Source organism: Capra hircus, chromosome 11 (genome assembly GCF_001704415.2).
Source record: "Capra hircus breed San Clemente chromosome 11, ASM170441v1, whole genome shotgun sequence".
NCBI lineage: Eukaryota > Metazoa > Chordata > Mammalia > Artiodactyla > Bovidae > Capra > Capra hircus.
This window is the reverse complement of record NC_030818.1, coordinates 66,814,232-66,830,196: the sequence shown is the minus strand read 5'-3', so window position 1 is coordinate 66,830,196 and position 15,965 is coordinate 66,814,232. Positions and strand designations below refer to the sequence as shown.

Here is a 15,965-nt window from a genome sequence, read left to right as displayed (position 1 = left end):
AAAGTTGAGTCGACTTTCCTCTCAGCCCAGTGGTTAAGATTCTCCACTGAAGGGGCTTCAGTTTTGATCCCTAGGTGAAGGAACTAAGATCCCACATACTACCACAGTCAAAAGATAAATAAAAATAAATTTGTTTTAAAAGTATAGCTCATTCACTTTGGTGTACAATAGAAGGTAACACAGCATTGTAAAGCAACTATATTCCAATAAAAATTTTAAAACTATATGTCCACACACAAAAGAAAGTTGAAAACAGTAGCCCTCCATAGTCACTTCTTTTAAAAAATGTATCTCAGAGTCATATACTCTCTAAGGCCCATTCTCCCCTAGTTCGGCTTAGGGTACCTGAGAAAAAAGTAAGATGTGCCTGCAACTGGATGGATACAGTGTAGTCCTGAAATTCACCCAGCCATCTTTAACTAAGCACTTTCCAGCCGCAGGGCAGAAGGGGCTTTCCCTCGATGGTCAATACCTTCTCAATAGAGCACCTACATTCCATCCGTTGGATGTGCCAGACCCTTGGACAGAGTGCAAGAAAGGACACTGCATTCTAAAACCACCCTTCAGGGCTTACAATTCTGTTAGAAAGACAAATAAGTGATAGAACATATTTGCAAAGAATAAGATAAAACACTGCAAGAAAGCAACGGAAAGCTGTCTCAATTTTAAGTGTTGGACTAAAACTGAAGATGACAAAGGATCAAAGGAAGAAATGTGCTCTTGGCTCCGTCTCAAGTCAAGTCATTGGCTCAGCATTTCCCTTACCTCAAACCCCTGTTCGCTCCCAAGACCAATAGATCAGATTCAGGGTGGCCTGGGTCAGGTTCTCCCGTACATCCAGACCCATGGTGTGGTCTTTCATCCACCTCCCATTCACTGGGGTCTCCTCAGTCTCTGAGATGGAAGTACAGAGTTGCCCCTCACATTGGAAATTTTCACTTTCATTCAAGCCTCAGCTCAGCACTCTCAAGATAAGATTTAGGGGAACTGGAAGTGCCACTCAGCAAAAAGATACTGGGCCCTTTCCTGGGCCACATCAGTGTCTTGCTATTTCCCTAAACAAGTGCTGAACCTGGTATCCTTCTAGGGTACTGTCCATCCCCAAAGTTATAACTTACTAAGAGCCTCTTGAAAGTGCCTTGACAATGAATCATGAGGTGGTAGTTGAATTCCAGATCCAAGGGGCCTGATAACCACACCTTCTTGATGATAATCTGCTTCAGTGATTTTCAACTAGGAGAGCTGTCTCTTCCCAAGACATCTAGTAATGTCTGGGGATATGTATGGTTGTCACACTAGTGGTGGTAGGGAAGTGCTACCACCATCTACTGGATAGAGGCCGAGGATGCTACTAACATCCTAGAATGCAGGGGTCCCCAAACCCCAGGCCATGGACCAGTATTGGTCATCATACTGGACAGCATACCAGTCCCCAACCCCCAGGCTTAACCAGTCGGTTAAGAACCCAGTCACACATCAGGAGGTGAGCGAGTGAGTGAAGCTTCATCTGTGTTTATAGCCACTCCCCACTGCTCACATTACTGCATTATCACAGTGTAATAATAATAGAAATAAAGGGGACAATATATGTAACCCACTTGAGCCATCCCAAAGCCATCCCCAACTCAGCCCATGGAAAACTCTCTCCCATGTAACCAGTTCCTGGTGCCAAAAAGGTTGAGGACCATTGCTATAATGCAGAGGATAACCCCCATCACAACAGTCAACCAGCCCCAAAATTTGTAGTGTTCAGCTTGAGAAACTGATCTACTCCTGACTAGCCCAGGCTGGAGAAACTACAGGTCACTGACACCCAGACATGACTCTCAGCTCATGTCTTAATAGATATGAGCTTCATTGGTTATTCTTAAGCCAGTTCCTACAGTCACACCTGGACCCAGGATGCTGGAGAGGGAACCGGAGGTCCCGTGGCTGAGTCAGTGACTCTCCTCCCTCGGAGGGCTCAGTTTGTGATTTGAATTCTCACCAATGTGATATTCATGAAAAGTATTCTGGCTGCAGTCCAATCCTTGGGATGACAAACTTGTAAATGGCATAGATAATGACAAGGGCTCCTCTGCATTTCATCTTGTGATTATGATTTTTTCGTTATTACTGTTGTTTAGTTGCTAAGTCATTTCCAACTTTTTTGCAACCCCATGGACTATAACCCACCAGGTTCCTCTGTCTATGGGATTTCCCAGGCAAGGATACTGGAGTGGGTTGCCATTTTCTGCTCCAGGTGATCTTCCTGACCCAGGGATTGAACCCTCATCTCTTATTTGGCAGGTGGATTCTTTACCACTGATCCACCAGGGAAGCCTGATATTTTCATTAAATAGTACTAAACAATATCATCTGCTTATACTAAATCATTCATTCAGTCGACAAATATTTGCTGTGTGCCCACTGGGACCAAGCACCATGCTGTATAAGATGAATGGCAATTTCCCAAGTCCACTGACTTACACCACAGCCTCTACAGCAGGATTTTTTGATGAGGTGAGATGGAGGGCTGGGGGCTTATTAAATTGCAGATGCTTGGGTATCCCTTCAAAGATTCTGATTTTATAAGTCAGGATGATGCTCAGGAATCTGTATTTTTACCTAACACTTGTGGTGACTTCTGACACAGGCTAACTGGACCATGGTTTAAAAAACATTGGTTGATATCACATGAAATCTACGCAACCTAATCCCAAGTCTAAGAGTATGTAGACCTGCACTGTAATGTGGTAATGTCCTATATGCTGAAAAAAACCCTTAATTATTTAATCAATTAATCATTTAACCATTAATTGTCTCATTTCTCATTTTTTAAACAGAAGGAGAATAAGACTGAAACACAGATGAGGAGAGGGTAGAATGACCCCACACAAATAAAAGCAAGACACTTTCAAAGGAACAGAACTATAGAAATTTTACTTCTAAAAGCAAATTTTTATGACATACAATAGCATGAGCATTAGCCAAGTACCTTGCTATCAACAGTAGTTAGGAGAAAAATCTCTGATTATATAAAATCTCTCCTTATTCTCTGAACCAACCTGCAATAGTTCCCAGCTTGATTAGAGACCACTCATCCTCTCTGGTTACCGAGATAAATGGCTTCTCTGATTACTCTCAGTTTTTTTTTCAAATCTTTTCTTAGACCTGTAACATTAACACTCAGATATGTTACTTTTTGCAACAAACCCTTTGTTTTAGTAGCACATTAACCATCATTAGAAGTTCAAGTTAGACCTGTTTCAAACTGAACATTCCTAAGTCATTAGAAACACCTTAACACTTGTCTATGCCTAGTAGCAAGGACGTTATCTCACTATACATGTATAGGGGTAAAACACAGGGAATCATTTCCAACCCAATTGCTCTATGGTGAATTACTATGATCAATTTAATTGTAGAACAAACCCATATAAAGAAACTGATGATAACAATTATGGAACAGATTAAAATCAAAGGATCACATGGTAGACCTAGAGATAATCATACTAAGTAAAGTAAGCCAAAGGAAGACAGATATCGTATGATATTGGTTATATGTGGAATCTAAAAAAATGATATAAATGTATACTCAATACCTTATCATAACCTATAGTGGAAGATGATATAAAAAAAATACACGCATACACACATACACACCCCCAAATCATTTTGCTGTACACTTGAAACTAACACAACATTATAAATCACCTGTATTTCAATAACAATTTATTTTAAAAAATCAATATATCACCAATATTGTTAATGAGAAGAGGCCAGAATTAAAGGCCAGAGTATCTCAGAAAGCATACCAGAGTCCCTTACTTTAATTTATCTAGAATGCATCTATTTCAACTCATCTAGATTTCCCTTCCATTCTGTCCTTTTTAATTAAAAGTGTCTTTACCTTGAAATGCCTGTATGTTCCTGTTTTGTCCACACTGTTTACTTTTTACTACAAGTAACACCATTTCAGCCCAAGTCCACGAAAGTCTGGCGACCCAGTGGGCTCACAAAACAGAACAGATCAAGCACTTCCAAGACTCTGTCAAAATCCACCCATACATGGATGTGTCCAAACAGGAGGGAAATTATCCTTCCAAGATAAACAGAGAAAAACTCACCATGTTTTGTGAGATCGGTAGCCTTAGTCCACGCCAAGTACCCCAGATCCCACATGCCAAGAAGCTCCATTCCCACCACCTCCAAACAAACCAAAAAAAAAAAAAAAAAAGAAGAAGCCTTTCCCTGGTGCTTGGGGACTTTGAGCCAATATATCAATCTGAATGCAAATTTCACCCCACACCCAGCTTTGCCCAGAGATCCATTTTTAAGCAGACTATGCTCCCTGCAGACCAACATGCAAATGGTGGGAACTCAAGTGTAAGAACCACAAAAGCAGCAAAAAGACGTTGACCATACCTATTTTGCCAGCCTCCCCTCGCAGGTTGAAATCCCAGTTTCTCGGCAACTTCAGGGACATTTTGCTTCTGGTCTGGGTGAGTCGCTGCTGAAGCGGGGAGTCTGCCACAATTCGCGCCCTTCTTGGCTTTTTGGTCTTCTTGCCTCTCAAGCTTGTGTGTGTGTGTGTGTATGTGTGTGTGTGTTTTCCCCTTTACGATTGCTTCACAAGCAATCTTGGGTTTGAGGTTGATCTGCCCAAGTATCTTCTCCTTTCTCAGATGAAAGGTCCATCCATCTGTCACGGGGGGTGGCACCCAAGCCCTCCCACGGTCCCTCGGGGGGCTGGTGTCTTGTGAAGTGTACACCCTGCTTCTCTGGCTTTCAGTATTACCAGAAATATCCCAGTTGACACTTCGCTCTGCGTCATGGGAAGCAAAGCTCCTGTTCAAAAGAATCTCAGGCCTCACTGAGGCGAGGTCGTGATAAACAACGGCTGCCTCTTGGCTTTTTTTTTTTTTTAACTGTCTGCTTCCTTGCATTTGAGGAAGTGGGTGGCTGTTCAGTGTAGATGATACATTGAGCTCTGAAGCTCTTTCTTCAGAGAATAGGTTTTAGAAGTGCTTATATAAGTAGAGTAAGTGCTGTTGGGCTATAAACCTTATAGGTTTGATTAAAATTCGAAGACTCTGGCCATATACCTCTAAGCCTCCTTTCTCACTGAACAGACTGCACTTCCAAAAATGATCAGTAAGACAATCAGCACTCCCCCAAAGGCACCCTCTTTGAGTTCTTCCTGCTATAAGGCCCACATAGTAAATTCTCCACCTGCTCTGGGTAAAGGTTCCAAGTCATCTCAACCTGATGTCAGGAGGATTCTGATGTATTTAAGTCAACGTTAGCTAAGTAGACCCACTTAGGTGTTACAACGGTTCTTTGACCTTGTGTACAGGCTCTGGGTTTGGGAATCAGACTGATAAGGGTTCAAAACTCAGTTTTTCCACTTTTTAGCGCTATAGCTTTTAATAAGCAACTGAATCTCTCTGGGCCTCAGTATCCTTAGCAGTAAAATGGGTTGATAATAACCATGACTGCACAGAGCTGTGAAGGCACCTAGTACACACAGTGGGTGCACCACAAACATATTTCAATCCTTATTCCATTTAGCTCAGTTCCATAACAAGCTTTCATATGTTCAACTGGGCTGGACTAACTTAATGATTAAGTACCTGGGCCCAGAGCCCGACTGCTTGTGTTTGAATCCTGGCCCAACCACTTTCTAGCTGTATGCGTTTGGACAAGTTTCTTGACTACTCTGTACTTCAATAGTCTTATCTGTAAACGAGGTGAACAATAGGACCTACTTCACAGGGCTGTCACGAGGCTTAATAAGGATAGTAGGTAATAAGACTAATGAGGCCATAAGGTAAAGGGGCTAGTAAAGCAATGGGTAAGAAGGCTCACAAGAGTTGCTACTGGCCAGCATACTAGCTGCAAACCTTTGGTTCATTCCTTCTTCCACTCTCCTAGAAGACTCTGCCGTACTTTCTTCTCGGCCTCCCACGTGCTCACTCTGTTGGTGACCTGGCTTCCTGTTTCACTGAGAAAGTTGATGCAATGGAGGAGAATGCCTGTAAGCTCCCACCACTGTAGGCCCCACCTCCACGCAGGACGGCTCACACACCCAACCTTCTCCTGGCTACAAAGGATGAGTTGCGTCACCGCTCTTCCATCTTTGCCGCATCATCCATTTCTTCTCTCTTGGATCGTTCCTACCAGCATTCAAACTTATTCTTTTTCATCCTGTAGTTTTAAACAATCTCTCTTGACGCTTCTTCCCCCTTTGGTTATGGTCCTATTTCTCTCCTTCATTTCTGAGCAAAGTTTACATAAGAATTGTGTGTATTTGCAAATATCTGTCATTATTCTCTTCTGAATCTCTTTCGTTGATCTTTTGATCCCATGACTCCCCCAAATATATTCTTATCAAGGACACTGATGACATCACTGTCACTGAACCCACTGGTCAGTTCCGCCTGTCATTTCACTTCGGACACATTTGATTAGTTTCTCCAGCTCCAGGCCCACTCTCCACTTGGTCCCCAGGACTCCTTGCTGGCATGGTTGTTTGCCTGTCTTTCTGTCCTATCTCCATATCCTTGCTGACTCCATCTCATCTCTCTGAATTCTAAACATTGCAAGAAACCAGGACGCACTCAGTGAACTTTTTTTTCCGTCTATACCCACACCTCAGTGAGCTCATTTCAAGGCTTGCATGCTATGTATCTGCTGACCCCGCCAGTGTAGATTTCCAGCCCAAATTGCTCCCTGAACCCCCCAGTCATACACATCTCTGCTCATATAATGAATAACCATCTCAAACAAAACTGTTCCAAAATGTATGTTTGGGGAATCAGGCTGAAGGAGCAAGGGTGACCTGAGGCATATCCTTCTTGTGAGTGAAAAGACTGTAAGAGGGAAGAACCACAGGAGCATATTTAAAGCTTCTGTTCTTATCATATCTATTCACATTCCAGTGGCCAACACATATCACATGACCAAGTCCAAAGTCAGTGAGACAGGAAATACTCACAGCCCTGATGGGGAGGGGGAAGAAGGGAGGAGAGACTAAAAGGAACTGATCAGTACTCCAATCCATCCCACCAACCCGGCTCATTCAGCCACCTTCCACCTCCCAACCACCCCAGGGGTGCTGGATTCCTCTGAACTTGACTCAGCCAACTGCACATTTCACAGCCCCCACTCTGCATGACTGCCTGCCCAACCCAAACAACATTCTTTTTCTGTCCTCACTTGCAGGGGGCATGGGGAGGGCGCACAGGCAGATAGCCATCCTGAGCTCAGCCCAGCAGCATCTCGACAGGGAACTTGATATCACCCAAAGTTTCAGTCCTGAGACCTTAAACTCAAGGACTCTGAAAATATCTTAAAGGTAGCATGTAAAAACATGCAGAGAACTTCCCTTACTCTTCAGGGTACGTTCCTATAAGTCTTGGAAAAACTCGTGACTGATGGGGAAGTTGTTTGTGAATACTTAGAAAGGCAGCCAGCAGAAAAGCACCCCGGAAAGGCCCAGCACAACTGCCTGGCCTCCAGGAGCCTGCTCTGGGGCCTTCCGCTGCCAGGGTAGAGGGCAGCACCACTGCAGTGGTGCTCCCCGATTCCTGGGCTCCAGAAAATGAAGAACTAGATGTCTTGTCTGGTTCCAAAGATTGAATCAGCATCTGCAACAGCAAAAAGAAAAGCAAACATTCATTCATGTATTTGCTTATTGAACGCTAACCAGCTATTGAGAACTTAATTTACGTATGAATTAATATACAGTATTTGTCTTTCTCTTTCTGACTTATTTCACTCTAAATAATAGGCTCCAGTTTCATCCATCTCATTAGACCTGGTTCAAATGCATTCCTTTTTATACCTGAGTAATATTCCATTATGCATACATATCCATTCATCTGCTGATAGACATCCAGGTTGTGGTTCATTTTTAAAATCTTTATTGAATTTGCTATAATATTGCTTCTGTTTTATGTTTGTTTTTTGGGGTATGCTGCTGCTGCTGACAAGGGATCAAACTCGCGCCCCTGCACTGGAAGGTGAAGTCTTAACCACTGAACCATCAGGGAAGTCCCAGGACTTAATTTTTTACTGGATATTGGAGGAATGTTCATGTTCAGAATGTTAAACAAGCCATTCTTGTTTCATATTCAACTTACAGTCTGTTGAGAGAGAACAATTAGGTAAACAATTAAATATGACACAAGAAGGGGTATGTTGAATTGAAAGTTTGGGAAGCATGAGACTTTACCTTGGAGGGGCCTAAGTGGGCCTTAGGGAGTTAGGGAAGGCTTCCTGGAGGAAGTGTCTTTTAAGGCTTCATGAATGAGTTAGGGAAGCAAAAGGGTTTAAATATTTTCTAGATGAAACAAACAGCATGCAAGAGGCACAGAAGCAAGAAAGAACTCATCAGGTTGCTCCTAAAAAGGATAAAAGAGGAGGGATGGAGGAGAGGTGAAGCTGGGGAGAGAGACCAGGGCTGGATCAGGGCTGGATCCCTGGAAAGAGGTTTGACTTTACACTGGAGGAAATAGAAGTCACTGGGGAGCTTTCTATTGGGATAAGGATGGGGAGGCTGGGACAGACATCCAAGGGAGAGTGACAGTGAAGGACGGCAGGAGGGAAAACAAGGTAAGAGCCAGCCAGGTGGTAAGATTGATGGCACCCGACGAGTTCCTATGGGAGAAAAAAGATGCCCATGGTCCTGACCCCTGTCCCTGCAGAGATGGAGGCTCCAGTCACAGAGATGAGGGGTGGACAGAAAGAGTGAGGGTTGCTAATGAGGAAGGCGAGATACCCCAGGGAGAAGACGGTGGGCTCTGTCAGTCCGGGGCAGGTTGGAGCTACTAGGTGCTAAGGGCAGATGTTCCGCTGGTGTGAGAGTCCAGAGCTCACATTCATTCGTTCCCCACTTCACTCCATAAACATTTATCCAGGACTGTGCTGGATGAATGCTGAGTAAACAGGATGATTAACAACCTACCTAATCCTCAAATGACTCAGGAGAGAGAAGTGTAAACATCACAGCAATGTCATTGGAGGCATAAAAATAGTGCACACATAGGGTAGGGTGAGAGCCGGAAATGTGAGCTCTGCTTGGGTGGCCAGGGTGGCTTCCCAGGAGAGGTGACCCAGGAGAGACCAGCAGACAAGGAGCAGAGTCGGGGCGCGAGAGGAAGATGTTCTGGCTGATGAAAGAGCAGAGAGCTGCTACAACAGGAAACCCATTTAGGGAAGTACCCGGAGCGGTGTATGGCTGCGGGGTAAGGCTGGAGGAAGGGAAAAAGGGCCAAAGGGGCAGGGCCTCAGGCACTGGCTGAGGGGTTGGACTCTACTCTGAGGTGAGAGTCAACAGTGGAGTTTTTAAACATTTCTTTTATTGTTATTTTTACCATTAGAGATGTCTATGCAAGTTTTTTTTTTTTAATTTTAAAATCTTTAATTCTTACATGCGTTCCCAAACATGAACCCCCCTCCCACCTCCCTCCCCACAACATCTTTCTGGGTCATCCCCATGCACCAGCCCCAAGCATGCTGCACCCTGCGTCAGACATAGACTGGTGATTCAGTTCTTACATGATAGTATACATGTTAGAATGCCATTCTCCCAAATCATCCCACCCTCTCCCTCTCCCTCTGAGTCCAAAAGTCCATTATACACATCTGTGTCCTTTTTCCTGTCTTGCATACAGGGTCGTCATTGCCATCTTCCTAAATTCCATATATATGTGTTAGTATACTGTATTGGTGTTTTTCTTTCTGGCTTACTTCACTCTGTATAATTGGCTCCAGTTTCATCCATCTCATCAGAACTGATTCAAATGAATTCTTTTTAACGGCTGAGTAATACTCCATTGTGTATATGTACCACAGCTTTCTTATCCATTCATCTGCTGATGGACATCTAGGTTGTTTCCATGTCCTGGCTATTATAAACAGTGCTGCGATGAACATTGGGGTACATGTGTCTCTTTCAATTCTGGTTTCCTCGGTGTGTATGCCCAGCAGTAATTGGAGGATAACTACGTTACAATATTGTGGTGGGTTTTGCCATGCATTGACATGAATCAGCCATGGGTGCTCCCAAACCCCCCATCCTGAACCACCCCCGCCACCTCCCTCCCCACCCCACCCCTCTGGGTTGTCCCAGAGTACTGGCTCTGTTGGTCATTTATTTTACATATGGTAATATACATGTTTCAATGCTATTTTCTTATATCGTCCCACTCTCGCCTTCTCCCACATCATCCAAAAGTCTGTTCTTTACATCTGTGTCTCTTTTGCTGCCTTGTATATAGGATCGTCATTGCTGTCTTTCTAAATTCCATATATTTAAATAAGTATAAAGACAATAAAAGTCACTGTCAGTGTTTAAGATGTAATGAAAATGCTTCTCATTCTCTGTCTTCTCTGTGGATGTGGATGTGTATATGTATTTTTATCTTTATTAGGGAATAATTGACAAATATAATTACTTATATTTGTACACTGAAAGTGTACAATGTGAGGATTTGATATTCATATACATTCTACCTGTGTGATTACTAAGATTAAGGTTATTTACACACCCATCATCTCACATAGTTACATCCCTACTCTGTGTGTGTGTGTGTGTGTGTGTGTGTGTGTGTGGTGAGAATGCCTAAGGTCTACTCTTAGCAGCTTTCAAATATGTAACATTAGTTACAGTCACCAGGCTGTACGGTACATCCTGCGTATGTGTTTGTGTGCTAAGTTGCTTTAGTCGTGTCTGACTCTTTGCGACCCCATGGACTGTAGCCAAACAGGCTCCACTGTCCATGGGATTCTCCAGGCAAGAATACTGGGGCGGGTTGCCATGCCCTCCTCCAGGGGATCTTCCTGACCCAGGGATCAAATCTGCATCTCTCGCGTCTCCTGCATTGGCAGGCGGGTTCTTAACCACTGGCACTACCTGGGAAGTGTCTGTATATATATTTATGTATAGTTTTAATTTTTAAAACATTAGAATGCATGTTGTTTGATAAATGCTAACATCCCTTGACAAAAAAACTTGAGTAGTTATCTTGACGTGTTTTCACACTGTCCTCCAAAAGGCTCTACCAGTTCATGTTCACATCAGTGCTATAGGAGGACTCCAGTTTCATCAGGGCCTTGCTAACAGCTGGCATGTTTTTTTTTTTAATCATTGCCAATTAAACAAACAATGTTTTTATTAACAGTGAAACTGAAGTTACTTTTTAATATGCATATTGCCCATTTGTAGGGTTCAGCTATGCCTAGGTATCTATGTGTCTGAGCAATCTGGAGATCGCTCAAGGGGGAGATTATCTTATACCTTCACTTGTGACTCGTTCCCCTGGCCTTTGGATCTCCAGAAATTCCAGTTAGCTGCCTGCTAGCTCTTTGTTGCCTCTTTGTCTTTCATTTTGTCACTTCTGTTACTGTCCTCTACATTCTGAGACAGTTTCTCACGTTTGTTCTTCATTTCACTGATTTGGTTGTTTAACAGCTTTATTGAGATATGATTTATATACCACACAATTCACCCATCTAAAGTGTAAAATTCAGTGATCAGTGATTTTTTTTTTACTATATTCATAGAGTTGCGCAAACATCACCACAATTTTAGAGCAGACCCTCCCTATTCCCCCAACCAGCCCCAGGCAACCACTAGACTACTTTCTGAATCTATATACGTGCCCATTCTGGACAGTTCATATAAATGGAGTAATATAATATGTGGTTTTTTAAAAAATAATACTTTCACCTGGCATAATGTTTTGAAGGTTCATCAATATTGTGGCATATATCAGAATTTTATTTCTTTTTATGACCAAAGAATATTCCATTATATGGACACATTTTGTTCATCTGTTCATCAGGTGATGGAAATTTGAATTATTTTTACTTTGCAGATATTATAATAATATTGCTGTGAACATTCATGTGCAAATTTTCATGTATATATGCTTTTGTTTCTCTTGGGTATATACAGAGCAGTGGGATTTTTGGATCATATGGTGACTCACATTTAAACTTCTGAGGAACTGCCAGAATGTTTTCCAAAGTGGCTGCCTCATTTTATGCCCCCACTAGCCATGTCAGAGGGTTCCATTTTTTCCATGTTCTCCCTAACACTTGTTATCATCTATTTGAGCCATTCTAGTAGGTACGGAATGGTATCTCATTGAAGTTTTGATTTGCATTTTCCTGAAGGCAGTACTGTTTCCATCTGTTTATTGGCTGTTTCTGTTTTTTAAAGCTTAAATTCTGCTTCTTAAAACATCCAAAGAGGTAGCTACAAGAAATGTACATTTCTACAAAACCACATTCAGTTAAAACATGACTTCCAGTTTTGACTGCTTCCAATTTCTACTACTTTGTTTTGGTTCCTTTAAGCCCTTCTTTAAGGAGAAGCTGACGCATGTCTTGCTGAATTTCATTCCAAATTTCTGGCAGCCTTTTTCCTATGTACTTCTGAAGTACCACTTTCCCCTACCTGCTGCCTGATGAATGTTTAAGTGATGTTGGGTCTGAAACCAGAGTCCCATCTTACCAGCAGTGATCAGGTCTGCTAGAGAGAATCCTTTGCCCCCTGCTTTCTCCCTCTTTCCTCATCACATGCTCCAGGTCGTGTTTGTCATCATCACCCTCATCATCACTGCTATTGTAGCTAGTATTTTCTGCAGGGATTTGTAGCAGTGCCTGGAGAGAAGAAGGGAGGATTATACAGTAGCCACCTCACTGATGAGCATCAGAGAGATGTACAACAGAGAAGGAAATTCAGCTTTCCAGATTCTCCACAGTGTGTGTCTCTGAGTGAAGAACAGACTCCAGGAGAAACACCTGAGCGTCCCCCTTTGTCAGGAAGTCTCTGCCTATGAGACAAAGTCAGGGAGGCTTCTCTGAGCCCAGATTCTTGGCTTCTTGTGAAATAGGGCAGTACCTTTGGACTTCCCTGGTGGCTCAGATGATAAAAATTCTGCATGCAATGCAGGATATCTGGGTTCAATCCCTGGGTCAGGAAGATCCCCTGGAAAAGGAAATGGCAACTCACTCCAGTATTCTTGCCTGGATAATTCCCCGTACAGAGGAGCCTGGCAGGCTACAGTCCACGGGGTCACAAAGAGTCAGACACACCTGAGTGACTAACGCGTGCACACACACACATACACACACACTGGTGATCAGTAAGATTCTCCTTAGGAGGAACAGAGAGAAGCTTTGTTGCTAGTGCTGGCCCAGTGGTTTTCCTTAATAGCATTGCTTGTATATTTCGGGAGGTGGGATATAAACAAAGATAAATCTTGAGCATCTTGGCATTGGAAGTGAAACAAAAGAGGCCTTCCATTTCACTATTTAACAACAAAATCTTGGAGTCTAACAGGAGGTCAAGGATTGGCTGCCATCCCACCTGTTTCCCACAGTCCTTGAAGAGATGCTTCGTAAAAATAATAATAATAATAATAATAATAATAATAATAATAATAATGCATTGTCCGTGGTGGCAAATCTCTGAATCTAATGTCTTTATTTCTCAGTAGTGAGTGTGGGGTGGGGCTGGGGTGGGGAAAGGGAGCAATGGGAGGCACCTGTCCTAAGCAGACAATAGATGCCATTGTCTGTGGAGAATTTTAAAAGTATAACAAAATTAAAAGCCATCCGCTTTTTTTTTATCATCGTGCATGATAATTCTAAATAATATCTGTGCTAAAACACTCCTCCCCTTAGTTGGACCACTTCCAACCCCACTTTGGTATGCCCCCACAACCCCTGCTGATTTTGATCCCACCTCATCCATGTGAGTATTCTCTCCTTTCTGTGGACCCCACCCAGGGCTCATGAACTTTGACTGCCCACCTGCAAATATTAACACCATCCCCAGTCCTTTCCGATCCTTCCCACTCCAGGTGCCTAAGGATTTGAACCTCTATTCCAGCGCCTACCCCACCTTCCCCAGTCATCGTCTATAACAACCCACCTCATCTCATCAGCTTTTCAGTGAGCATGGAATTTGAGTCAGATGGTTCAGCTTAGAAAACCATTCAGCAGAAGCTCAGCAGGGGCTGCCCTGGTCACGTAGGTCAGGAGTGCCGAGACTCTTCTGCTCCAGAGAGGCTGGGCCAGGTGCCATTTGTTGTCACACTGGTGCTGGTGCTTTCCTTCAGTTCCATTCAGTCGCTCAGTCGTGTCCGACTCTTTGTGACCCCATGAATCGCAGCACACCAGGCCTCCCTGTTCATCACCAACTCCCAGAGTTCACTCAGGCTCACGTCAATCGAGTCCATGATGCCATCCAGCCATCTCATCCTGGGTCGTCCCCTTCTCCTCGTCCTGCCCCCAATCCCTCCCAGCATCAGAGTCTTTTCCAATGAGTCAACTCTTCACATGAGGTGGCCAAAGTACTGGAGTTTCAGCTTTAACATCATTCCTCCCAAAGAAATCCCATGGTTGATCTCCTTCAGAATGGACTGGTTGGATCTCCTTGCAGTCCAAGGGACTCTCAAGAGTCTTCTCAAACACCACAGTTCAAACCCATCAATTCTTTGGCGCTCAGCCTTCTTCACAGTCCAACTCTCACATCCATTCATGGCTACTGGAAAAACCATAGCCTTGACTAGATGGGCCTTAGTCGGCAAAGTAATGTCTCTGCTTTTGAATATGCTATCTAGGTTGGTCATAACTTTTCTTCCAAGGAGTAAGCGTCTTTTAATTTCATGGCTGCAGTCATCATTTGCAGTGATTTTGGAGCCCCCCAAAATAAAGTCTGACACTGTTTCCACTGTTTCCCCATCTATTTCCCATGAAGTGATGGGACCAGATGCCACGATCTTCGTTTTCTGAATGCTGAGCTTTAAGCCAACTTTTTCACTCTCCTGTTTTACTTTCATCAAGAGGCTTTTTAGTTCTTCTTCACTTTCTGCCATGAGGGTGGTGTCATCTGCATATCTGAGGTTATTGATATTTCTCCCAGCAATCTTGATTCCAGCTTGTGTTTCTTCCAGTCCAGCGTTTCTCATGATGTACTCTGCATAGAAGTTAAATAAGCAGGGTGACAATATACAGCCTTCACGTACTCCTTTTCCTATTTGGAACCAGTCTGTTTTTCCATGTCCAGTTCTAACTGTTGCTTCCTGACCTGCATAGAGGTATCTCAAGAGGCAGGTCAGGTGGTCTGGTATTCCCATCTCTTTCAGAATTTTCCAGTTTATTGTGATCCACACAGTCAAAGGCTTTGGCATAGTCACTAAAGCAGAAATAGATGTTTTTCTGGAACTCTCTTGCTTTTTCGATGATCCAGCGGATGTTGGCAATTTGATTTCTGGTTCCTCTGCCTTTTCTAAAACCAGCTTGGACATCAGGGCATCCACGGTTCACGTATTGCTGAAGCCTGGCTTGGAGAATTTTGAGCATTACTTTACTAGCGCGTGAGATGAATGCAATTGCACAGTAGTTTGAGCATTCTTTGGCATTGCCTTTCTTTGGGATTGTAATGAAAACTGACTTTTTCCAGTCCTATGGCCACTGCTGAGTTTTCCAAATTTGCTGGCATATTGAGTGCAGCACTTTCACAGCATCATCTTTCAGGATTTGAAACAGCTCCGCTGGAATTGCTTTCCTTAGGCTAGATTAAAGAAGAGTATAATAATTTGCACTCCTGTCTCATTCTCAGTTCAGTTCAGTTCAGTCACTCAGCCGTGTCCAACTCTTTATGACCCCATGGACTGCAGCACATCAGGCCTCCCTGTCCATCACCAACTCCCAGAGTTTATTCAAACTCACTCTAGAATGTCTCATTCTAAAGTGGGGAGACTAAAGGTAGTCTGGGAAGGTCAAGACATTTGGGAGACAACATTTCTTTGTGGACTTGAGTGAGCTAGTCTCACACGCTTATATTTCTTACCTGGCTCTTATTGGCGCTGGGATGTGTGCCCCATATTGGGGGTGCACTCGACCAGCAACTGTCCTTTAAGTTACTACTCAAGTGAAGCGAAAGTCGCTCAGTTGTGTCCGAC

General features: G+C 43.4%; 1 protein-coding gene across 2 annotated transcripts in view; it reads right to left on the bottom strand.

The window, feature by feature from the left end:
• Positions 1-4,850, bottom strand: part of ARHGAP25 (Rho GTPase activating protein 25) — a 93,206-nt gene extending 88,356 nt beyond the window's left edge. The window contains exon 1 of one of the 2 annotated variants that reach the window (XM_005686825.3): positions 4,408-4,850. In XM_005686825.3, coding sequence (XP_005686882.1) covers positions 4,408-4,468 — 61 coding nt within the window. In that variant the 5' untranslated portion in view covers positions 4,469-4,850. The remainder of the gene's footprint in view (positions 1-4,407) is intronic. The other variant, XM_013967851.2, reaches the window with a different exon arrangement.